At 42.4% G+C, this 26,403-nt stretch overlaps 1 protein-coding gene across 17 annotated transcripts in view; it reads left to right on the forward strand.

Moving 5' to 3' along the window:
- The window catches only part of KLF12 (KLF transcription factor 12), a 246,985-nt gene that overhangs the window by 60,469 nt on the left and 160,113 nt on the right, over nt 1-26,403 (forward strand). For 14 of the 17 annotated variants that reach the window (XM_074564149.1, XM_074564086.1, XM_074564095.1 and 11 more), the window contains one exon: nt 12,247-12,310. The exons of the other annotated variants lie outside the window; for them this stretch is intronic. In XM_074564149.1, the coding sequence (XP_074420250.1) occupies nt 12,290-12,310 (21 nt within the window). In that variant the 5' untranslated portion in view covers nt 12,247-12,289. The remainder of the gene's footprint in view (nt 1-12,246; nt 12,311-26,403) is intronic. 17 annotated transcript variants of the gene reach the window in all.

The following is a 26,403-nucleotide window of genomic DNA, read 5'->3' on the forward strand; positions in this document are numbered from 1 at the left end:
TGGCTGTAGAGATTGTGAACCTGAGAGAGATGGGAGGACACTTGAAGCTTGAGGTCTGGACAACTGCAGCATTTCTGTGTTGGGTAACATGGAAAGAAGAACTGGTGTAACCAGAGGGAGTAGTGGGGAGAAAAGGGCTTGTGGAACTCTGTGACACTGATGGTAGATGAGGGGCAACCACTTGAAATCAGTATTGTAACAGCAAAAGCTGTGCTCGCTGTCTCTTACTTAATCAAATTACAGGAATATTTTTCAATAGTTAATGTATTTTAGGAGCTTTCTTATAATTTCAAAATACCAGGTAGGTCTATTCCTGGCATGAAACTGAGGATGGGTGTAGCCACCAGTGCATCTTCATCTAAAGCGTATCTGCTACTGCCAGTTAGTTAAACTGCTTTGTGAAGCATTCTAAGTCGTGTACCGTGTCAAGTGTTACCCGCAAATCGAAAAAGTAATCAAAGGGAATTGATAGAGAAACAAAAGCTTTGATTGTTGGGGGGGTTGCTGAATTTGATCCTCAGGGAAGTGGTGAGTGTAGTTGTTCATGTTGTTCATGTCCTTCTGAGTCAGGATAGTTTGTAGGGGTTACGGATTGTGGTGGTTAGCCAGCAATAGTTTCGGGTGTCTTGGGTAGAAGTCTTCGAGCCTTGCCAGAGGCATGCTTCATTCAAAACAGCATCCATACTGTCGTGTCTGCATTGTTTTTTCTGTTACACCTGGAATATTGCACAAAAATTTACAGTTCTCCTGAGTGGTAATCTCCTCTGGTATTCATGCTTTCTATTGTTCTTAAATTATTTATTAATGCAGTTTATGAATTTATTTGTTGCACCCTCTTCCCTGAAAGATAATTAAATATGATGGGTAGACTTGCTGGCTTGTAATGGGAATGGCGGAAGTGTAAATTTGGGATTGATTGGTTTCACTAGAGTGACACAGAATATGGGAGTAGCCAGCCTGGCCAAGCTCCGGGGACTCTAGGGTGAAAATCCTTGCGTTTTAAAATTGTGTTTTCCTCCGCGCAATACAGGATTGTTTCTTTGGAGTGCTTTGCTCTCTAGTTTAATAAACCAAGCCATGTGACTTCCTTACCATCCTTAGTTTCTCATTTTTGTAATATTTTTTTTGTGGTGGTGTCCATGTAACTGATGAGCAGTGTACTTGTATTAACTTCTGTGTATCACCTCGGCATGCAGGAAGCTTAGCATGGGCAGTGTTGCCAATTCCTGCTTGACGGTAGCATTTAACTATCTCAAGTGAGTGATTTTTTTTTTTTTCTTTTCCTTTTTTTCTCCAAGCCCTTTTAAAAATGGGATGCCTTTTCAAGTCTGCCTTGCTCCATTGAAAATGTTGACTTTTAAAGTCTTAAAAATTGGAGGTTTTGGTCGGGAGAACAAAGGAAGCCAAGGGTTGTTTAGAAAAACCAAAGCTCTTGAAACTCGTAGTATCCTTCACTCTGCAGACAACTAAGTGCCATTTTATTTAAAATACTTTTTGGTCAGGATCCTGGTGACTCAGGTCCTTGCTCTGCCTCTTTCTCTCCTTTAACCACAGAGCCATGAAGGGCAGCTAGCGCAGGCGTAGGTGTCTTCAGGTAGGTGAGACGAACCCGCCAACTGGCAAGAACTTTATCCGCTGAAGTTATTCTTCAGGTTATAGTTTCTGGGCTGTGAATGCGCGTAATTGCTGGACCACGGTTAAGGGAGTTGTGTGCCCACGTTGGTCTGCAGAATGAAATGGCACTGGCTTACTGCGTGCAGATGGTGAGTCCTGCAGGCTGCTGCGGTGATCCCAGTAGGAGACTGGAAAGTACAAATTACCTTTGGAAATCAGGCTATTTCTGGTTTTTGCACGTAAATACGTAGTCAGATTTGCAGGTGAGTCCCCCGCTGGAATACTGAATGAAATAGTACATTGAATTACACCCCAACGTCCCCCTCCCCCTCAGGAAAGTCTAAGTGATGGGGGAGCGATCAGATAGGGGAGAAGCAAATACATTTCTATTTAAGTGAGGACAGGATAATAACCAAAGCAACTGTGTCTCCTGTGAAAAATACAAGGGCTATTAGAACAAGGAGAGAAAAAATGAGGGCTAGGGAGGTTGGTGGAATATGACTAGGTAAGTATCAGGTAGATCTCCGAACGGACGCACCTTTTCCTAAGGTTAATCGTGTCTTCCACTGAGCTTTACAGTGTGTTGGGAGGTTTGAAGTGCTAGGATGGAGAGTTTACAGTGGAAATTCTCCAGGAACGGTACTGGGGTCAGTTTTACCTTCTTGCTCGTCCCAAAGACATCAAGAGCATGAGTGTGCTTCAGTAACTTTCTCTGGATTTCAAGTTATTATTAAAAGATTTGTTGATACTGAATCTGGTAGTGGAGCTGTTTTGAGCTAGTCAATGCCTGATGGGAACATTGTATACTTAGACATGGGATTTTTCCCTTTTCTGAGTTTTCTACCTGCAATATGCTGCGGGATAATTATTAGTAATAATGCTAGTCTGCACTTTCAAGAAAGGGCAGGCTAGGAGAAAAGACATTAAAAATGATTAATGGAAACACTCGTGGTCAATTGATCAATTTTAGAGAGTGTACCTTCCTATTAAAACAGGCACTCATCAGCCACGTTTGTAGGATGCCAGCCAAATAGACTCCTTAAACTGATTAATAGCATCACTGCTGTCGCATAGTGCCCCCAGTTTAGAGCCTGACTACGTACCCACACCTTCATGTACACAGATACCATGCTGTTTTCTTGAAACAGCATTTTATTAGTGTATTTCTAACAGAAAGCAAAAGAAGGGGCCCAAATGCAGGGTGACGGAATTTATTGTGGGATGAGCGAAGGCTGAGCTGAACGTAACTACCTGCTGTGTAGAGCAGGGTGCATCCGGCTGTTGGCTTTCTTTTTTCTTACAAGCGTAACTTTGAGCCTGGAAATGAGGATGGTTGGGTTTCTTTGGTGTACATCACAATTTGGAACAGCGTTTACGTGGTTTACTTTGCTCATTTCTCCCAACTTTGGGATAAATTGTGAGAGCCTGTCCTCTCTTAGCTGCTGTGGCTGTGCTAGCTGGAGAGGTGCCTCATGCTTATTGCCACTTCTGTTTTGGAGGAGCACAATAGGTTTGTTTGAGCAGTTTGATGGTTTTTTTGCTAACTTATCTTGCGCTGATTGACGCGGTGAGGTGGGACTTGCACACGTAGCTCCTCACTTCTGAGGAGGTGACCATCTCCAGGCTGGGGCTTGGTGCACCAAGGTGTTGACTCTTGCTCCCTGTGCCAGCCGCGGGGGCATCAATGCCGATTTTACAACCACCTTCTGGTGATGTATAAACTCACAGCTTGTGTAGCTTTTCTCTGCCGCTTGTGGGAATGATTTTGTCCCCTCTTTTAAGACAAGTTTAATGGGCACACCTTATTCTAAGTTTTTGCTTATTCTTTAAGTGGTTTTGCTGTGAAAATTGGCACAGAGCGCTTGGCACTGTGGTAAGGGGAAAGCTGCAGGGTATTTTGTCTGCAGTGGGATGATGGTTGGTGCTGTTCTCTGACTTCTTTGCAACATCTTGCACAGTGTAAAAGGAAAAGAGATTCCAGGGTTTATATAAGCTACTACATGTAAACAGTGTTAAATTTTTTTTCTTTGTGGTCTGATTTTTCCATTGGCCTGGTATTCCCTCTGAAGGCAACTATGAGGAGACTATGAAATTTTGAACCACAGAAGGGTTGTATTTGCCGTCTGAGGCAGGATTCATCTGTTTCAGACACTCATGTTTCAGACTTTATTGCAGATTAAATCTTTCATACCTGTGCTCTGTTACCAAATCATGGGATGGTCGCTACAGCTGCGTTGACAGAGAGCAGATTTTGGCACAAATCTGCAGGAAATTTGGTCTCGTCCATTTGGACTTGTAGCGAGGGGCCTTTGGTGTTCAGCCACCCTCACTTAGATTAGGTAGTTGGGGGGGTTGCCATCACCACAAGAAACATCAGATGTGCAGTTCACACAGAAACCGATGCTCTACCAAGTGTCCTAAGGAAACCGGTGACCTTGTCTTTAAGCTCCAGCTATTTCATTTACAACCGCATACAAGCGCAACGACTCTTTGTTCTTCCGATGGTCTCTGGGATTCAGCAACCTCTTAACAGGAAATAAAGAAAATTTTTTTTTTTTTGAATGGTTTTTATTTTTTAATATAAATGAAGGTTATCTTGCAACTTTGAGAACAGAGCGTAAGTACTGCAATTAGAACTGGCTCGATTCTGGACTCAGCATAAACCCAGTTTGAGTAAAGGTATTAAGCCAGAAGAGGGGGAGTGGGTGGTAGCATTTGGTGACGCTAATCCTTATTGGCAGGGCAAAATAAGAGTATGAAAACTGTACAGTTAAGTCTTTTTCTGTGCAACCTCTACGGTCAGCCTAGTTTCTTGATGAAAGATCCGCTGGAGATGTTGGTGTTTATCCCTTTCCCCACCGTGATGATACGGAAGAATCACTGGCCAGTCTCTTCCCTCTTGTCGTACTTGAAGGGCAAGCAGTTTTCCTGTGAAATACCTTCCATTTGGATTTCACATTTGGACTTCATTTTTAGTACACGTAATCACATTTGTCTTATCCGAAGTGCAAACAAAATGTGGAAACACAACATACACAATTCCAAATTGGGAATAAGCAGTTTTTAAATAATACTGTTTTATAATTTCTTTCAAACTCTCATAAGCCCTTATGAGTCTTGGATAGTCATTATGTGGAGAGTAATATGTACTGCTTTGCTGAAGGAAGTCTGAAAATAGGGGGGAAAATAAAGTCTGAAGAGAAGGGGAAAAGATCACTTTTTTTAAAAATCCCAGTTGTTTATGGGTTCAGAAACATAGTTACATTTTGCAGCTTGACTGAAAATCCCGTGTTGTTTTGATAATATTTTAGAAAGTAAGCTTTTGTCAGATTCTTTAACACAGTTATTTACAAAAATAATTCAATCAATTCACCAAAACTTTGTGGCTGTATGTGTGCGTGTTTTTATATTCATATACCTGTGTACCTCTGTGCATGTGTGTGTATAAATATATATATATATATATGCATAAAGCTGTTTTTCTTGCAGTAAGAAAAGTCCTTTGACTTTGTGCACAGGCTGGTAGATAACATTTTAACTCTAATGTGGAGTTTGAACAGCGTGTGAGGATAAGGTGGTGAACTAAGAGACCTTGCGCCGAGTGTGTGTGCTGTGACACGAACGTTTCCTTAGGGCAGAGAAGCTGTCCAAAGTGATGTCTGACTGTGTTTATCAAAATTTTATTTTATTTAGATCTGACGGAAACCAACGTCATTCTGTTTAAACTAGAGTTGTGAAGGGAGTATCAGGGTTTCCGAGCTAGCCACTCAAACCACTGAGAGTGTCAAAGATAACAGTTACTTTTAGAATAAAAATTCAACAGGGATGTCGTATTTTGGTGAGTTTTTCTCTGCTCCCTGAAATTTATTGCACTCTTCTGGATCGACCACGGATTATTACCTAAATCCAGGCATTTGAGGACTTTGTTACTTCTCCAGATTTTAACTAATTTTTTTTTTACCTTTACAATATAACAGCGTGTACGTACACTTTATAATTCCATTTGTGTACACTGATACAGTTGCAGGGTTTTCTAAATATTGCTGAAAGACATCATCTTTCCCAGAGCAATAATTCTCTGAGATTATGAAATGTACCATATTGTTGTATAATTATTTTTGTCAAACCAGACCCTGTAAGTTCTAGGGAGGATCAGAGTTCTTTAAATTCATCTTTATGTCGCAGAAGGTCTGGGACTTATCTTTGAAGCTGTTCAATTCAAAATAATTCATTAATGTCAAATGGAAGGCCTTGTAAAGAATAATGTTTATTCCTTTAAGTCTCTACGGAGAGACTGTGTAAGCACTCCTTGAAAGTTTAATCACTGAATAAACCTTTTAAAGGGAGGAGCATGGCACAAAGGTTCTGTGTTCAGTTAATGAATTGTTCGTCCACATCTGGCCAGCTGCATGCTTTCTACCTTGGAAATCTGTTATCGGAGTATAATGATTTGGGGAAGAAACCCCAAACAACAGACAGCCAACACAGCTATACTGTCAGGAAGCGAAGGATGCATTCTGTTGCGCTGTCAAGAGCCCAGTGGCATTGAGATCATTCTGGCTGGGCATAGAAGCGTTGGAGGCATCTCCCCATGAGGCTCAGCTGAAGTCAGGGTAGATGTTCGGGAGGAGCTGCATCACCCACCCACCCCCCATTCCCAGAGCGCAGCCTCCTCTGCTGAGGTACCCCAGGGACCGCGCTGGTGGCAGAGCTGCTGCTGCTTACCTTGAATCACGATGTACTTCAATAAGTGCGTGCGTCTCTTCTTTCTCTGTGCTAGATGTCATTCTTCGTGGGAGTCTGGATAAATATTTCAGTCTGTAGGAGTTCAGGAGAGCTAGGTATCACCTAGCAACAAGCATCCCACTCTCTGCCTCCTGCTTCTCTTTACTTTTTATTAAAATACCAGTGGAAACCAGAAGTTGAAGCATTAAGTTAATTTTCAGAAATATTTTGAGCAGCTTAAGATATTTTCGTTATGGCGCAACGTCACAGCAACAAAGATGTTGGCGGGCGACTGGCATCTTTAAGCAAGTAACTCTGCTTGCCTTGTTTGAACAGAAATCACAGTCAAAGACTAGTAAAAACTTAGCTGAGGACAGAATAAGCCTACGATTGCAGCTGATTAGTGAGTAACAGAATGTCTAGCAAGCGCTCCTTTGATGTGAGATCTATAAAATATATAGCAGTTACACTTAACCTAAACGGAATGCATTTTAGAGCTGTATTACATGGTTCATCTTGCACCTTGTGATGGCTGCTGGTGGGACACTGGTTTATATTGGAATTTAAGGGTTTTTAACATTTTTGCAGACAACTCTGTGGCAAAGCGTTTTGCCTAGTTTCAATTACAATGGTACAGAACTCAGTTCACGTAGATTGTTGGGGCTAGACCCAAGGCAAGAAGTATAGGCACTCAAAGCACAGTTCAGGTAGATTTTTTTGGGTATGCTGATGAAGTGGAGGGTGGCTAATGTGACACCCATCTACAAGAAGGGTCGGAAGGAGGGTCCGGGGAACTACAGGCCTGTCAGCCTGACCTCGGTACCAGGAAAGATCATGGAGAGGATCATCTTGAGTGAGCTCTCACAGCAAGTGCAGGGCAGCCAAGGGATCAGGGCCAGCCAGCATGGGTTTAGGAAAGGGAGGTCCTGCTTAACCAACCTCATCTCTTTCTATGACCGTGTGACCCACCTTCTGGATGTGGGGAAGGCTGTGGACATTGTCTATCTGGACTTTGGTAAGGCCTTTGACACCGTCCCCCACAGCATTCTCCTGGAGAAGCTGGCGAATCATGGCATAGACAAGTGTACTTTTTGCTGGGTTAAAAACTGGCTGGGTGGCCATGCCCAGAGAGTTGTGATTAATGGGGTGAAATCCTTTTGGCAGCCGGTCACCAGTGGTGTCCCTCAGGGCTCAGTTTTTGGAACGGTTTTGTTTAATGTCTTTATCAATGATCTGGATGAGGGGATTGAGTGCACCCTCAGTAAGTTTGCAGATGACACCAAACTAGGTGGGAGTGTTGATCTGCTTGAGGGTAAGAAGGCTCTACAGAGGGACCTGGACAGGCTGGATCGATGGGCCAAGGCCAACTGTATGAGGTTTAATAAGGCCAGTGCTGGGTCCTGCATTTCGGTCACAACAACCCCAAGCAGCGCTACAGGCTTGGGGAAGAGTGGCTGGAAAGCTGCCCAGCAGAAAAGGACCTGGGGGTGCTGGTGGGCGGCCAGCTTAACATGAGCCAGCAGTGTGCCCAGGTGGCCAAGAAGGCCAACAGCATTCTGGCTTGTATCAGGAACAGCGTGGCCAGCAGGAGCAGGGAAGTGATCGTGCCTCTGTACTCGGCACTGGTGAGGCCTCACCTCGAGTGCTGTGTTCAGTTCTGGGCCCCTCTGTGCAAGAGGGACACTGAGGTGCTGGAGCGCGTCCAGAGGAGAGCTGCCAGGCTGGTGAGGGGTCTGGAGACCAGGTCATACGAGGAGAGGCTGAGGGAGCTGGGCATGTTTAGCTTGGAGAAGAGGAGGCTGAGGGGAGACCTCATTGCCCTCTACAACTACCTGAAAGGAGGTTGGAGAGAGGTGGGTGTTGGCCTCTTCTCCCAGGTGAATAAGGACAGGACCAGAGGAAATGGTCTGAAGTTGCGGCAGGGGAGGTTTAGATTAGATATTAGGACGAATTACTTTACTGAAAGAGTGGTGAGGCACTGGAACGGCCTGCCCAGGGAGGTGGCTGAGTCACCATCCCTAGAGGTGTTTAAGAAATGTCTAGATTTGGCACTTCAGGGCATGCTCTAGTGGCAGAGATTGTAGGTTGTTTGGTTGGACTCGATGATCTCAAAGGTCCTTTCCAACCATGAAGATTCTATGATTCTAAGTGCAATGCTGCACTGAACTTCAGCCTCTCCTGTCCCTTATCAATTCTAAATGTTGAGGACTGTTGTGAATCTGTAGCTTGTGTTTGATGTATATTCTGCCTGTTGCTTCTGCAAAATGTCTGCTTTATAGAGTTTACGAATTTCCCTGCAGGAGTCAGGAACACAGGAAAAGAGGGCAAGTATGTGGCCACTGTTTATATAAAGGTAGCCATCCTCAGCACTGGGTTGAGGATAACCTGTGTTCCTTCATCTCTGAACGCTGCTGAAACTGTGCTTTCAGGGATCCTGCCTTACCTGATGTTCAGGGTGGCCTTTGTGAGTTTGGGAGAAGCCACATCTCTTCTTCAGGGAAGTTTGGTGTGACTCAGGGCCTTTGAAAGGGATTGCAGAGGTGTAAGTGCAGATTTAAGGGCTTTCAAGAAGAAAAGTGCATACTTTTAAAATAAAATAAATGATTCAAGAAGGTGATTCAGAAATGCAGTTATGCCCAAATATGGGGTTTGCTTTGTAGAGGAAAAAGTTAATAAATCCTGATTCAGCAAATGAGTTAACTTTGTGAATGAGTTGGTCTTTTTCAAATGTATGTTCCTGCATCTATCCAAATTAGAAAAGGGGAAAAATAGCACAGGGCGTTATTTGTAGCTGTATTAATGGGGATTTCAAAGTTACCACTGTGTAAAAGAGAAGTGTAATATGAACTTGTTTTTTAATGAATTAATGTGGGTTTATATGTTCAAAAATGTTCTATTTTTGGGCACCTCTACGCACGTAGTGGCCTCTGTTTGTCTAGAAATACTCTCAGCATGACTGCCCTGAAACCCTTCCATGTTCCTTAACTCTGGTCCATAATTCCTGCTTCCATCTGCTGGTGGGTGGGGATGCCGACCAGGGCATTTGTTCTGATCTAGATGGAGGTGTTTCTAAAATGGAGTAGATGTTGTGAAGTCTGTTGGGTTTTCTCTTGCCAGAGGAGAGAGAATCTAACATTTGGTGGCATTCATAAGCTTTATAAACTCCTAGAGTCTGAAAATACAATTAAGATGATGGTTAGCTTTTGGCTGGAAGTGGACGTAATTCAGTGTTTGCTGGTTTCTTTCTTTTGCTTCAGACTGGTGGTTTGTTATGGGCTTTGCTCTACGATTACTTAAAGAGCCCTTTTGACATACAGGTTTCAAATCAGGAATATTGCGCAGTTGTCTTGTCGGTCTTCTTCTGGTATAAAAAAGCATTTGATAGAAATGGAAGATGCTTCTATCTGAGCTGTCATGTCCGTTTTCATACTTCTGATAGTAGAAACTGAGATTTCACAGTAAGCTGCTGAAAACCGAAGTCCAGAGCAGGTTTCACAGCAGTGACATATGTGACAGAATGGATGCACTAGATTGGTAAGGACAGACGGTCCTTTTTTCTTAGGCATTACAAAGTCATTTCTTCTGAAGCTGTGGCTTTTCAGCTCTTCTAAAAATCAGGCAACAGATTTATGGAGTTACTAGTTAAATGCTGGTTTGCTCTTCATTTTCTGCCCCAAAGCAGCCTAGAATAGTCATGATGAAGAGGTGTGTGGCCTGTATGGGTGGCATTTGTATGTTGGCCATCAAAATGGATGCTCTTGGTCACCCTTGCTGGCAGTCAGTGCTAGGGGATAACCCCTGTCCTACCCCTAAACTGCGTCTATGATGGTGGAGCTGCCTTGTGAGATGCTGGCACTGCCAGAGCTTGTGTTGTGCCCCACTTGTGCTTGGCGAAGAGGAGGACAAGCAGAAACCCTTCCATGGAGGAGAGCACCCCAGTGATGCAGAGATGTGGGTGATTCAGTGCTTGATAAATTGTGCAGACCTGAAGAGAATTAATGAGACCCAATTGTTTAGCATTGCTAACGAAGTAGCTTTTTCATGAGGAGGGCCACTGTGCGTGATTTAATAATGCAAAGCCAGCTGCGGCTATGGCTAGTTGGGTAGCGGCATCTTAGCAGTTTTGAAACACATACTCATGTTTGCTGTATCACCATAGCCACGGAAACCTAATAGGACCTCGGTGTTCGTGTGTAACTTGAAGCTAAGTTGAGCTGTAGGAGTGTGTGTCTGTGGGCATGTAGGGCGGAGTGGTGATGAGAAAACCTGGAGAGCTGGAAACAATTACAGGTCAAACCCTGTCTTCCTCTAACAGAGACCCCGTGAAGCTTTTTGAATACATTACATTTAATTTTATAGAACTTGATTACTAAATAATTTCCTGCTCAGGTTAGATAACCACATCATGTAAGTCCAGGATACGGAAAACCTGGTCCACTTGTCCCTTTTTTGGACGTTAGCACAGAGAAGGAGTTGCTAGAAACTCAAAGGTGGTTCTTCCGGTGTGCAGTTTAAAAAAAAGAAAATCTGCTTCATGAAATGGAAATTTTGAATTATCCAAATAATGCCGAGGGATATTAAACAACAAAAAGGAAAGAGTCTACAAGATGCATGGGAGATGGGGCAAATGGTCTACAATAGTTAGCATGCTCTGTGCCTACAGTATTTCATTACAATTAATTAGGTCAGTGTTTGTGATGATTTTGCAGCCTTTTATGATTCATATGAATATTTGGAACTTAATATTTTCTTAGAAATAAAATTAAGGTTAATAATAATTAAAAAAGGGTACGTTCATGGTATTTAGCCAGTAAAATAGTAGTATGGTATATGCATATTCATTAATTTTACATGCTTAAGGGAGCTTCTTGTCTTGTTTTCAGTGTAAAAGTTGCATAGCGTTTGGAAACCCATTAGCCGTGTTGTTGTATGTGCAGCAGTAAAGAAATACTAGATTGTGGTTTGAAAGCAGGCAGGTGATGCTCCACTGCTGTTTGAAGGATGACCTTATTTTGAATGATATAAAAATAGCAGCAGATTGTTTATAACAACTCTGACAGCAGATTTAGATTCTTGACTTCACACCATTTCCATTATTAAAAGAGGCATATGTAAGTAGCATTTGCTTCCAGATACATGCACGTGTTCTGGCAAGAGGTTTAAAACATACTGTCTACTGTTTAAATTCTGGACATCTGAAGCTTTTTTGTCCCCCAAGGCTTTAAAAAAGTTAGATTACTGGATTTGTGTATTTTTCTTAAACCTGAAGGAGCCTCCCAAAAGTACAATACAGTGTTTAAATCACTAGATACCTTTTTCTCATAGATTCACAAACATAACTAAAAGAATCATGTATCCATAGGAAAACTCTAAAGAAATACGTATTCAAATTCTCTAACGGTCTTGCACTGTTATTTCATGTGGCTGGAGTATTGACCGAGTTCACTAATAAATGTATTTTGGCTTTTAATGCGTTGTTGTCCAGATCTCACATAGTATTTCTGTAAAACATGTTTTGAAGTACCAGTAAAGAATATTCGCACTCGAAACTGCTGGAAAGTTTACCTGTACAGACGCAGGGTACTGATATATAATGGGCCCTGAAGACTAATTAAAGCAGCTGGGATTTAGTATGCTCAAGTAGCAGCTTAGGAATTAAAGACACTGAGAGCACTGACTAAAATCATTAGTTAAGAGGAACCATAAGGCTTTCTCCAATATACTTTTTGTCGAATTCATGCAGTTTTATCTAAAATGCTTATAAACTTATTGTTCTTCTGACCTCTGTTTTACTATGGAACAGACATCTGTAGTTAGGTTTTTTATTTACGTATACAATAATATTTGAGAAATTAATGAACTCTAAGAAAATACATCAACTGAATTATTTCATCTTTTCCTTTTCAGGATTGAAGTGGATCTAGGGACGAACGGATGACTGAATATTCATATGAAGAGGAAAGCCATAAAAGTTGGTTGACGTTTTTACAGCCATATGCATTATACATATTACTGCTATTATCAAAAATTTATATTGTGTTACAAAACATAATAGATGAAATAACCGGTCTGAGCTTCATATGCCGTATTGTCTTTCAGGCAGGGGAATACTATAGCTTAACGCAGCTGTAGTAGCTTAATGCAACCGTTTCTGACCAAACCTGAATGTTCAAAGGAAAACCTAGTAGTGTGTTAAGGAAATAGGTAATTCCTTTGAAGCCAGGTGCTTGAATGGGCTGATGCATGGTGGGGTTCATTGTTCTTATGGGCAAGGATGAAGGGAGAATGAGAGAGGCATTGTCTTCCGTTACAGCTACTGACTATGAAGCTTAATACATTGATGAGTGGCGCTCAGATGCCACATGGACAAGTGCTGCTTAAGAAGTCAAATGGGATATGATACCTTCAAAAGTACTTTGGTGCTTTGTTTTCTTATCATAGAGAGATGGCTGTCTTACAGCATGCATTTTCTGCACTAGTTAAAAAGGAAGAAGCTGTTAGTGGACCTCTGTGCTTTACTGACTTCGTCGTATGATTTTTATAAGCTTTATAAGATGACAAAATTCAGTAGGCCCTTCACATCTGTCAATCTGACTTGTTGGTAACTCAGCTATAGGCTTTGGCCGGGGTGCTGCATTAACCAGTTCCTGCCCAGGATGTTTAAACAAAGCTGAGTGTGCCTGTGGGTTTGCACTGCAGCAAATGAATTCTAATGGCAGATGCAGTGCGTGGTCCGGCAGGATGCAGTGCATGGTTCAGCGGGATGCCATGCAGCAGCTCAGAAAAAGGCACTCTGGAAACTCTGCTGATCAAGGAGGGCTATGTTATGGTGGAAAACCTCTTTCCTGGAGAGCTTTCTTCAGCCCCTGAATCCCAGTCAGGGGTAGGAACAATCAAAGAAACATCAAACCCTAGCAGGTTTTCCAAAACCACAGTGTCAGCTGAATACCAGAAACTGGACTCTATAGCTCTGGTCATGTGAGCAAAGTGGTTTACTAGGGTAAAGATTCTTATTGATCTCAGTGATAATTTGGTTATATCAATATTTTAATGGTTCAGAAATTCCCCAGTTTATTAGCAGCTGATTTAGATACAGGCGAGTTTACTTTCATTCCATCTTGGATTAGGCTTGTTTAGTGTTTGCAGAAGGTAGTGAACACGCTGATCCCAGCTACCTCCGGATTCACAAGCAGCGTAAGACTTGAGGGGAGCATCTGTGTCCTTGAATCTGATCACCTGAAATCAGCCAGGGAAATAGTATTTAGTTCAGAAGCATCCATAGAACATCTACTTTATATACCGCAGGTCCTAGCAAACACCTTCAGCCTCCAGGAGCCAAATTTAAACCCTAATAGAGACAGCAAATGGTATTAGTAGCTCTGCGGGAATGTACACAATTGCTCTATGGGATCAGGGACCCGTATGCCCAGAGACAGGAACCAGCAGTTGTTGCCTGCTAAAACCAGCACACAAAGTCTTAAGGAATTTCTCTTTGGTTTGATTGCTGACATGTCGGCGGCTGTTGTCCATACCGACGTCTGATAGCTGGGGACGGGCTCGCATCACAGGGGAGGAAATACTTCCCTGCTCGGACCTCCTGACTATGCATAGCACAGTGAAAAACCGATACCATCCAAACCTTGCTTGCATCTTCCAGAACTGCAGTGATAAAATGCTGTATGTACAAACTCTTTACTGGTAGAAAGTGTGAGAGGGTGCAAAAGGCAACCTAATTATCTGCAAGGTATTTCTGGATATCATTATGTTACAGTGGACTCCTCATAGTATCCAGAAGAGAGCACAGAGCACTACTAGCGTAGCGTGGTAGTGTTTTGCACTGAATTGAGGAGAAACTGGGCCCCACTAGAGGACCATCTTAGGTATTTGGCTTGGGACGTGACACCAGGGCAGAAAATGTTAAGGATTTGTCAGATCCTTAAGAGGGGCTGTTGTAACTAGAGTCTGCGCAGAGGAGGGAGGGCTTCCAGATCAGGCAAATGCAGAAGACTCTTGGACTCACGTGGCCTTTTCCTAAGTTTCTTGGGAAAGACTGTAGTTGCATTAGAGATGCGGCACTGCTCACTCTTTGTCTCTGTTCCTCTCTCTGCTTTTGCCTTTCTGTTTCAACGTAGAGTGATGGCAGAAGGAAGGAAGAACAGGAGAACAGGGTGACCTCTTTCTTGTCAAGCCATAGTTCCACTCTCTCATGCCCTTCTGGTGACATCCCGCAGTAATCATAGGGAAGCTGCACAAAATATGTGCAGATAAGGAAGGGGATACTGAGTTACTTCATTACACATTTTCTGTTTGGCAGTCTTTGCAAGAGTAGGACTCTGAATCCAGCCGTTAATCTTTTATATTAGGAAAGTACCACGATTAAATCATATCGCTGAACAAGAAAAAAATGTGGTTATGTGGAGGAATTCAAAGTCCGAGGCTAAAAATTCCTTTTCTGGGAAGACCGATTCCAGAAAACTTAAGCAATAGAGGTGGAGAGGGCTCCTCTGTGATCACTGTTAAGATCGGTTGATAAAGTTCTGGCTCCAGGAGGAAAGAGATTGGATTTCACCCAGCACCCTGTCTCAGCCTTTCCCTTTATTGCTGCTTTGCTAACCAAGTTTTGAAAGACTTCCGTTGCTAACATGACTATGTCGGTATATCATTACGGGTGTAAATAACTGGAGTTACATCATCTCTATGTTATATTGGTATATTTTAGGTCTCTGTCGGTCTGCCTCGGACCATATCATAATATGTGTAAATGTGGTTTTATACAAATAACTGACATCTAAGTGTATATGCAACTAATGGAGGAAATATAATTTTTTCTGTCTCATAAAATGAGGTCAGATGAATCTTTCCCAGAAAAATGAGAAATAGACAAAATAAACCTGTTGGCATACATGCATATTGAATGCACGCAGCTTACAGTGCTTCTACATTTCCCATAATAATGGTGACTAAATCCAGAGGTTCATTTCTCTGTTGAATCTGACATTTAAAGTTTATGTTTTTCAGTCTACAGTGATTGAATTGCGAATGTGTGGAGACGAGAGACCGGTATAGGAGCGGGTAAGGAAATGGGTAGCTGACAGGGAGGAACTATGTCTCAAAAAGTCCTGTGCAAAATAAAGGTCAAGACTTTAAAACACGAAGAAGCGGGCAGGACTGAAAGAGGGACAGAGAGCAAAATTAAAGGGAAGAAGAGATTGCACAGACTGAAAAGGCAGGTCTGCGTTGTACTTAACGAGTGGCCTTGGGTACAGTCTCCCGCTCACACTGTGGTTTCACAGACAGCCTGCAGAAATACCACCGTTTGATCAGGCTTAGTGATGTTCTAAGTTATTTAACGCTCAAAAAATGATAAACAACACAGAGTTGTATTGAATTCAGTGACGTTAGGAGATGACCGCTTATTTTCTAAAGAGGATGACTGCTTATTTTCTAAAGAGGTCTGTGTGATAAGCCCAAGAAGTACTGCTGTCTCACGAATGTAACCTGTGCGTCCTCTCATTTTTTAAAAAAAAAACACCAAAAACCAAACAAGAGCAAACTTTGACTTAGCTATTTAGAGGGAGGGACTCAATATGAGGGGGTGTTTCCTGAGCTCTCCAGAGCTCATCCCATCTCAGGAGTCTCCCAACCTCCGACGTACCTTTGCTTCGCCTCTCCTGACTCCCGTGTGGAGCAGGGCGTAGGAGGGTGCAGGTCCTCTGAGCTGCCGGCGACGTGCATGGTGGTACGCAGCTGGCGCAGTGAGAGCAGGGCTGGCATCCAGGGTGACCTGGGCAGGCTGGAGAAATGGGCTGGCAGGGACCTCATCAAGTTCAGCAGAGGGGAAAGTCCTGCACGTGGGGAGGAACAGCCCCGTGCTCCAGTGCAGGCTGGACAAGCTCCTGAGCCATCCAACCTTGGAGCTGCCCTGGCTTCGGATGGAGTTTGGGCTCATTGGACTTTCAGTCTTTACTTTTTTCATGATTTTAAAGTGATAAAAATAATTTATTTTTTTTTAAATACGTTTGAGGGTGTTTCCAGAAAGTCTTATGTTTTTATTTGCGTAGTCAGAATATTAGTAGCGGTGTGGTGATACATTCGGTTTTTGACATCAGCTGTCTCCTCCGTATGTATTACAAACAAACGCCGTTTTCCTCGAAAGAAAATGACTGCTCTTAAGTGGTCTTTCACATCTAACATCATTCAGCGTATTCTTGGAGTATAATTATGACTGGAAACATCAACAGGATAAAATATGTTAATCTCAAGGGAGTTATTTTGCATTGGCCATCAATCTATCCTTTCTGTCATGTGCTTTTCAGTTTAGATTACTCTCAGGCAAAGAGGCTGTACTTTGATGTTTTGTCTCAATTCATTATGATTATAAATATCTTGGATAAAACAATGTAACAAATGACCACTTAAAAATGACTGATGGCCCCATTCAGCAAGGCAGGGAGACTGGGAAGTTCTTTTGGTTTTGTGTCTTCTCTAGCATTTATCAAGATGGGTCGCTCGGAGTCGATTGGTGGTTGATATTTAATGAATATTTCACAGTGTAAATAGATAGCAGGCAGTTTGTTGTCTGGAGCCCAGTCATATTCATAGGACAGATCTGCTTTTACTTAGCTGTCACTTAAAAATGTAAAACTTAACGCTGAAACTCCAGAGAGGGAGGAGAACTTTTTCCCAAACCTTATATTCAGGAAAGGGAGGAGCAGCAAAGATTTTCTTTCTTTTTCCGTTTCTGCTGCATATTGTGCTGTCTCTTGCTCCCATCCTTTCCCGTCAGATGCCGGTGTGGCTGCTGGGCTGCTGGAGGACCGTGCATGGGGAGTGGTGTAGCCTCTGGGCTCGCTGGCCACTGGCTGAGCCCAGCCGGGAGTGGGGTGAGGTGGAGTTGGAACTGATCCCCATGGCTGAAAAACTGCTGGGGGCATTTCCAACACTGCTCTTTTCCAAGGAGAAAAAGGCATTTAAGATGCCTGCAGTGAACCCCTTTGGCTTGACGTGTTTGCATTGCATATGAGCTCATTCCTCTTCCCTTTGCCTTTGTAAAGTTAATGAATGATTTCTGGGAAGACCTCAGCGTTCCTATTAGGCTTTCCTTACAAACAGCAGTACAAAATTTGTTCTACACCACTTCTTTCTTCATTTCTGCTGGGCAGTTGCTTTCGTAGCCTAAATGGTTTCTTCTGTGTGGGTCCCGGGTCTTGGCTTCATTCCATTAATTTCCCAACTATTTTGGTGTGTTTACATAGTGCTGTTCAGCAGCCGGCTTGGGGCGGGTATCCAAAGCATGCGCGCGCACACTCACACACACTCACACACACGCGCACACACACACAAACATATACACACAAAATCAGTTCATCGGAGTTAGGGCCACATCATATTTAGTGCTTGGCTTGTGATCCGACCTCGTTTAAATCAAGTTGGATTATGATTTTGGGGGCTTTGTCCTTCTCTTTTGTTCCTCCAGTGTGGGTCCAGGGGGCAGACATCTATGGAGGTTCGTAATCGTTGGTTTTAAGTTTCATGTATCGAAAATACAATATATTTTAGAAGTGTTATTTTAGTGGCTGAAGATAGCTGTGGTCTTTCTGCACCCTTGAACTTCAGAAAGGCAATGGAAGCGGGCACAGGGGTGGGTTGGACTTTCCCTCTCAAAGTCTGGTCTATTGCAAAAGCCTCAAGCTTTGCTTTAAAATCAATAAATAAAGAGGTCTTTATATATAATAAATAAGGTTGTATTTTCAAGTAGTCAGCACAGAGCTGCCCAGGAGGCTTTGCTAAGAATCAGGAGAAATGTCTCTGGCCCAGCAGCTGCTCAGCCGCGATGGGCAGGGTTTGCATCCTGGTGGCTCCATGGATTTCTGCTCTGCTTGGAGCTGCTGTGAGGTGTTTCGGAGTCATTGACGGCGTGGTAGTTCTTGAATTAAAACCGTATTTATTAAGCGTTTTTTTGAAGCACGAAGAATGGAGAATCGCACAAAAAAAGCATGGCAGCAGCCTTCATGTGAGATGATGTGTGGGGGAGGAAGGAGGCACACATTGTCTCTCTTGTGGGAGAGTAATTAGCCTAGAATAGACAAAATGTGACCAAAATGTGCAATATTTCTAATACCAGAGTTCCTTTAACAGGGCATATTTTTAAAATTACTGAATGTTGTCTTAAAGCAAAGCTAGGTCTTCTGGTGTTGCCTAGATCTCTCTTCCACGAAGTGATAGGTGGTGATGATGAGTCTGTGATTAGTAAATTGTGGGTGTACATGAAAGCTGTGTTTGTCTTCTTCAGTACCTATTGACATAACTCAGTGTAGTAGAGTGCCCGTTGAACTACTTCTCAAAGTTAATAAATATCTCCTTACAATTTTATTTAGTAAATGTGTTGGCATCTCTCATTTGTATACCTTACTGTTGTTGATTGTAAGGCTTGGTGTGTGATTGCTTAACTTTTTTTGATTAATTTAAGTCATACAGAGCTCAAAGTCTTCCTGTGATGAATGTCCTCCTGTAACTGTTGCTTTGTCTTTTAAAATCTGGGGTTCGGGGTTTGGTTTTGGTTGTTTGTTTTTTTTTTTTTGGGGTGGTGGTGGTGGTGTGGTGTCTTTGGGGTTTTTGTTTGGTTTTAAATTCATTTTGGGAATGAAAAACAAAAAACTTCCCCTTGAAAATCTTAGCCACAGCTGAGAACAGAGATAGCAAAAACTATCCTGTGAGTATAAAATAACAAATTGCTTTATAAAGCAGGCACAGACATCCTTAGTTCCCATTTCTGGTGTTTGAAATGCGTGGTGTGTCAGTGTTCCCATGCTGGGAAGGAGAGGAGATGTGCTACAAGCAGAGTTCCTGCTTCTTGAAGTGTTCAGGTCCAGGTTGGATTGGACTTTGAGCAGCCTGGTCTAGTGGGAGGTGTCCCTGCCCATGGCAGGGGGGTTGGAACTGGATGATCTTTGAGGTCCCTTCCAACGCAAACTATTCTATGATTCTGTGATTCTCAGGAAGAACAGAAATGGATGCTACTACCTCTTGTAGTCTCCAAAAATGCAGGTTGTAGACTGTACGAAATAAAACAATGGAAGCAGCCGGAAGATCTAGGTGAGAAATTTTGATGTGAGCATTTCCTCAGTTCTGGCTGCAGCTGCGCTTAGTACCTCAGGACTGCCAAAGCCTAAATGTAGGACCTGCCGTGTCTGCCTTGCTGAGTGCCTCCACTTCAGGGAGCAGACTGTGGCCATGATGCGCACTATGCCAGGTCCCTGCATGCCCACTGGACAGGGTTAGCTCCCTCCATTACTGCCTTTGGGAGTTTGGGTGTCTTCCCGTACCTTGCGGTGCTCCTCTTGCTCATTATTGTCATTACTGGAGATAACTGGAGGCCTATCAGTGTGGTGTTTATGCGGCATGAAAATATCAGTTGCAGGTTGTGGGCTCTGATGTGAGGCTGTGTGCTGGGGTCTGACGAGAAAGGCTTGGAGGGCTTGGTAGGACCAGTCAAAGTGGTAGACGTTTGTCCACACTGTTACTAGAAAAGCCTGGAATGATCAGTCCCCCAGACCACAGGCCAGTTTTAGTTTTGGAGGAAGCTGGCTGGAGCAGTCCAGACCAGAGCTGGGAAGTGAGCCAAGTCTATTACTGGTTTAGCTTAGACCAGGAAATGCTTCCATGAAATGTCCCAGCCCGGCGTGCTTCGGTTCACCTTGTAGTGTGGCCTTGGGCTGCGCAAGCCAGCTTAGGCTTTTGGAAGAAGCCAAACCAGGAGGTGTGCTTCAAAAACTTACGTAGCATGTTTTGATTTCTCATGGGCTGTAGAAAGACGCAGGCTGTGGACATCTTCAGCAAAACTGAGAAGATCCCCTCCTGTTGCACAGTGCTGCTTGCTGAGGGAGAATCAGACTCACGGTTCTGATGGGTAAATGCTCAGGGACCTCACAGTTGAGACAGTGCCCCATCCCTCTTTGTTTAGTGGTGGTTTTGTACCAGCTTCTTCAATTCCTCTTTCAGCCTTGATACCTGTGGTGAGGATTAGTTGTCAGTGACAGGGCAGAGTCCCTAGGGAGCTAGATATCATAGAATCATAGAGTGGTTTGGGTTGGAAGGGACCTTACAGATCACCTAGTTCCAACCCCCCTGCCATGTGCAGGGACACCTCCCACTAGACCGGGCTGCTCAAAGCCCCATCCAGCCTGGCCTTGAACACTTCCAGGGACTGGGCATCCACAACTTCCCTGGGCAACCTGTGCCAGTGTCTCACCACCTTCACAGTAAAGAATGTCTTTCTAATACCTAATCTAAATCTCCCCTCTTTCAGTTTAAAACTGTTACCCCTTGTCCTGTTGCTACACTCCCTGATAAAGAGTCCCTCCCCATCTCTCCTGTAGGCCTCCTTTACGTACTGGAAGGCTGCTGTAAGGTCTCCCCAGAGACCTTATCAAAGACCTGTATCCATTGCTTTCAACTTCAGTCATTTCAGGCTTCCGTCTTCCACGAATCAACAGACAGCAGTAGGCATCTCCAGAGGGCAGTTCTTCCCATGGGATTTCTGTATCCTCCCTGTAAGAACCACCATCCCCTCTGCCTGCGAGCTATGATGGCGCAGACAAGGTGAGCACACCAGGCTCCACTTTGCTGGGCTCGTTCTCCAGCCCTTGGGTTTTCACAGCATCCCTCGAGCATCCCTGCTCTTGCAGCCTGACTTCTCTGCTGCGGCATGTTCTCATGGGAATGAAAGAGCAGTCACCAAGCTCATTTCACCTTTTATTCCTAGAGCACTTAGAGAACAATTATACTAATTCTAATAATGACTAAATTTATACTACTCCAGAGAGGGAAGCACAAGGCATTTAATTTCAAAGCTGTGTGACAAGACCATTTTGATGTGTGTATTTTCAGAAGTATGACACAAGTTTCCAAAGTGCCTAATGGGGAGAAAAATGCTTAAATTAATACTCTCAGGTTTTTGGTTTCCAAAAAGCTGAATACTGTTCAGTTCTGTTGAGCATGATCCATCAAATAAAACAAGTTTAAACCAGAGATTTACAGGACTTACTACTTCTGTTTGTTTCTTAATGACCTGTTTCTGGTCATTAGTTATCAGAGTGTAAGTATTTGCATGGGAAAGAAGAATACTTCTGTTGTGGGAGGCATTAATTCTCAGTATCATGAAGCAGCACAGCTAACTACATTTTAGAATTAATCTTTGCTTCTCAATGAGAAGGGAAGAACCCATGGTTCTTGGTCTGCACAGTGGTGCTGATTAAGATACATTGAACCAGAAACTGAAATACTACATACGCTTTCCTGCTTTCCCTTTCCTACATATCTGACAGTAAACATTTAGTGCTAGAAATAAATGCATTTGGATTTTCATATTTTTGACATGCCGTGGAGAGAATGATGTCAAACAATGGCAATTTGTCACTTCTTATATGAAGGCGTAGAGGAAAGTGTTAGAACTCAGTAGCTAGCGTGTAAGGAGAAGGCAGTTATTTTAGCACTGATATCCACTGAATAATGATTCTGCTGGATACGGTATTTCAGATATCCAAGGACATGTGTCTAAAAGAGGAAAATAAGCTCCTGGTATTAATCTAAATCTTGACCCACTCTTACGCTTCCCACGCGGTGCTTTGTGTGTGCTCCTGGTGATACATTCAGTCTTCCTTGTGCAGCGGTTCGGTGATGAGTCAGGAAAGGGCAAGTTTTCTCCTTTGAGGCTGCCACCTTGTTTTGAACTTTGCTATTTACTTAGGGTTTTTTTGTTGTCGTTTCAGTTCAGTTTGATAGCAGTCCGCTACGGCTGTGATTGCTACAGTCAGCTGGGATGGACATGTGGGCATAGCTCAAGCGAAAACAAAAGCCTTGGCTTTCAAATGTTATAGGTAAATATGTTCTGGGTTTCTGCCTAAATTCCCAAGTAACATAGATATCTTTCAGTATTCATATTAGCAAAAAAAAAAAAAAAAGAACCCAACAAAAAAAGATGTCCTAGAAAGAGTGAGATTCAAAACATTATTTTTTGCTTGGCTTTATTTTCCTGTCTTTAGATGAGATGGTGCAAGCCCCAAAACCCAAACATTTGGAGTTAAGTCTGAATTTCATTTAAAGCTATATGAACTCGGGCTTTGGTTGTTATGAAGAGAGATGACAGTGAGAATCTCTCTTGCAAATTAAGAAGTAAGGAGTTCCTGTTGGTCTTAGGAAGACGAAAATTAACTTAGATGTGTAGGTCGTCTTATTAAGTGCAGTGGAACTGAGATGATGTTTGCTGAACTACTCTTTGGAGATTTACATAATGGATGAGATACGGGAGCTCCAGGCAGCATGACAGTGGAGTTTATTTCATGGCAGAATGTAAAACAAGTGAATTGCCTTAATAATCTCCTCAGAAAGCAAGGATAATCTTTTTTTATATGCAGAAAGAGAGCCAGAGAGTTCATAATATCCTGGCTATTCATGTACAAGGAGCCAAACCTTTCTTTTGAATAGTCTGGATCCCTTTAACTATCATACTGTCTTATTTAGGACTTCTGAAGCTCTTCAGGAGCGGCAAGCGACGTGCATCTCTGTGAAAATATGGCTTTTATGCAGTAAAAATATACTAGCTGCTGATAATTCATGGCTTGATAAAAGAGGCTCGTAAGAGGCTGGGTAATTACCCTAACTGCTATGTATTTAAATATATGGAAAGCATTTATAAACCAAGCTCACCTACTATTTATTTCTATAGTGGTAATAATAGTAATTTCAAAAGTTTTAGAACCTTCATAATTTCAAAGTGGATATATGATGGAAAGAAGTTTTAATAGTAAGATTAAGAGGTTTCAGGCTTTAATTTACTCGAACCAGTTCACCCACTTTGGTTGGTGTGGGTGGTTTTTTCTACCTCAGCTGATGATATCTTTTCAGCATAGAAAATGGACGAAAAACCACTGGAAAAGTAGAATAGTTAAGTGTAGATGGTAAAAACAACACCCAACTCCTGTTGTGTGCTTCTCCAACCGTGTATTTGGCTTCAAGCAAGAGTTTGGCTATTACTTTACTCTGAATATAAATGTGCCATTACTCTCTGATCTGTAGCAACAGTTTGTTATGATCAAGGCTACTTACCACTTTTGCCTCAAGGAAAAGATTTACTGTTGGGCATAGCAGGTTTCCAAAAGAGTGAATGATGCCCTTAGTTTCTGGTTTCTGAGAGCTATATGCAGCTTAAGAATCCTTTTGTATTAACCTGATGTCAGTTGCCACTTCTTTGAGAAAAGGCTGGGCAAGTAATTCATCCTACAGCGTGGGCAAAGAAACAAAGGCATTTATTTGCCTAATATGAAACCAGGTTATTGGAAAAAAGGGATAATGTCATGAATATAGCATTCCATGAGCAGGGTTAGTTTCTGCTTTTGTTCATGAAAGAAACTTTAAATATTTACAGTGATTTCAGTAGCGATGGACAATACCTCGTCTGTCTACTAAATATGCTGTGCTCCACTCTTAGTTCCAGGATGCAGGCTGGGGTTAGTTCTTCCAAATTTGCTCTGGATAGGAATTATTATTTACCAGTTGATGTACAAAGTCAGATTTTTCTTTTTACCGTTTTTTTTTTCTGGCTGGGTTTCTAGTAAACCAGTTGTTTTTGTCTATTCATAAGTCTATATCCGTCACAGTTACTACATATGCAAAGGAGGGCATCAAAGTAATAACCCGTTTGCTTATATTTGCTGGGGTCTGTCCTCATCGCGGCCTGGTGGGACCAGAGACCAAGGAATGTTTTATAAGGACAAACAGCATTGTTTTCATCAGAAAGTGTTTAAAACATTGAAATTCTTTTACCGCGGTTGTCGCAACTCTCCCACGTGGGGATCTTTAGAGTAAATAAATAAAAGATCACACCAGGCAAATGTGATTTAAAATGTCTGTAACTGTTCCCCGAACAGCGCTAAAATCCTAAATAAGATATGAGCAAGGCAAGCGAGGGGAAAAGTTCACTTCAACCTCCAGACTTCCCAACACACTATGTAGCCACGTAGCACCGGATCCTAAGAACACAGAAGAGGATCCTGAAGAGTTGTGGTGTCCAAAGGAACCCCCTGGTTAGGACAGCTTCCGCACGCCCTGCTTCTCCACAGCTTACCCTACTTTGGGCTGTGTGTACGTTCATCTCAGAAGTCGCTCATTTCTAATCCAAACATAAGTGACGTAAAAGCCTTTGCCTACCTGCGTATCTAGTAAGTCAGAAAAACAGTGTTTTTCCATGTGTGGCTGAGATAACGTTCCATTTGTAAAGGAACCTAAGTGCTAGCTAGCATGGTTGTGGTTTTTTAAATTGATGTTCGTTTTGTTAAAAATCCTGAAGCTTTCAGGTTGGAAAATCTTACAAGTTATAAAAATTTTGATGGGAGAAGAGCAGTAAGCATCTACTGCTTGTTGTGTTGTCATAGCATGGAAGTGTCTGACTTCTTCCTGAGGCAGCAGCTCAAGAATGCTCATTACACTTCAAGTGATGAACCCATAGTCCTTGCTAGTGAGGACTCAAGCTGGGCACTTCCATCCCGCATCAGCTTGGACAGCTTTGAACCCTGTGGGATGTTCCGGGTAGCCAGTCGAGCTTTCCCCCTGCACGATGGCTTGTTACTAACCTCTTTGTAGGCCGTTCAACATGGTGAGCATGTGAAGTACTTAACTAGTATCTGCCTTGCAAAATTTTGACAAAAATTACCCAATCCAGGTATAAACTTTTACATCTGACCCTAGAGCCAGTTGTATGGCAGCTGATAATGGTAAAAATGTGAAGGATTATTTAGTAACCTATTTTAAAAGGCTTGCTTTGCCTGAGTAGGGTTCTACAGGGCTTGATAATTAGATATAGTCATAACAGTATTAATGATGTCTTGGATTAGTCTAGTAGTTCCTCAGTTGGTCAGCGCTATGAGTTCTTTTTTGCCTTCCCAGTTTTAGTGTATTCGGGTTAATAATTAATTTTGTGTTTTAGAATAAAGAATGTAATCCATTGATCTTGTGGGTATTCTTTCAGGTTGAAAATAAATTCAGAGTTCTGCTGTTTTTCAGGTAAATGGCCACTCACAGAGAGTTTTCATTACTTTAAAACAAACAAACAAACAAAATGGAAAAAAACCAACCAAACAAGAAAAAACAACCCCAAACCCCACACCTGAGTGTTTCAGGGACTATTTTAAAATTAAGAATAGATGATGATGGACTTTCACAATTTTCACTTAAGAGTGGATAATTTATTATTCCTGGCACCGAACAGGTGGTAGAGTTACCATGCTTTTTTTCTATAATTCTGGAAATGCAGAATTTATTAATGTCTTCAAACAATAATAAAGTATACCTCCACATACATAAGGCATACACACGCACACAGAAGCTGGATGGAGCCAGTGGATGGATGTGTTGGATGGATGAGTTGGATGGATGTGTTGACTGCGCTGAGCCAGGGGATGGACATCTGTAGAAACAGCACCAACAATGACATAGCTTTGGTGCTTTTCATCACAAAAAATGAGCTGAGTGCCTGACACAGATTCTTTAAGCTGAAGTCCTGTGAGGAGGGATTTTTTTAAAAAAAGGTATATTTTCCTGAAAGAATTTTTAGAATTCTTTTTTTACGTTACATGTAAACTGGTAACTTGGCATGAGCTTTCAATGTGAAGAACATTCTTGTGGATCATCTATGTTGATTGAGGAAATTACTCCCCAGGCTTTGGTCCAGCATCGTTCAGTGTCTGATAAAACACCGCTCTTGAAACCAGTGTGGCTGTGATTTTAGTGGTTAGAATATTTTAGTAATCTTTATTGAATTTCAGCATCCAGAATGACGATGGAGGCAGTTTGTCACGTTATTAATGTTAGTGGTCCAGATCTCTTCAGAAAGATGCAGTACACATAGCACCCTATGCCTGTGCAGAAGTCACTGCTTAAAAATATGAGCAGCTTAACCCATCTGGTTCTTGTGGTGCAAAGTAAATCTAATAAAAGCATTTTATTCTATGTGAGACATAGCTAGTGTGGACAGGAGATCGTTTTCATCATTTTACACAGTGTAACTAA

This window comes from Larus michahellis, chromosome 1, assembly GCF_964199755.1.
Source record: "Larus michahellis chromosome 1, bLarMic1.1, whole genome shotgun sequence".
In the NCBI taxonomy this organism is placed as follows: Eukaryota; Metazoa; Chordata; class Aves; order Charadriiformes; family Laridae; genus Larus; species Larus michahellis.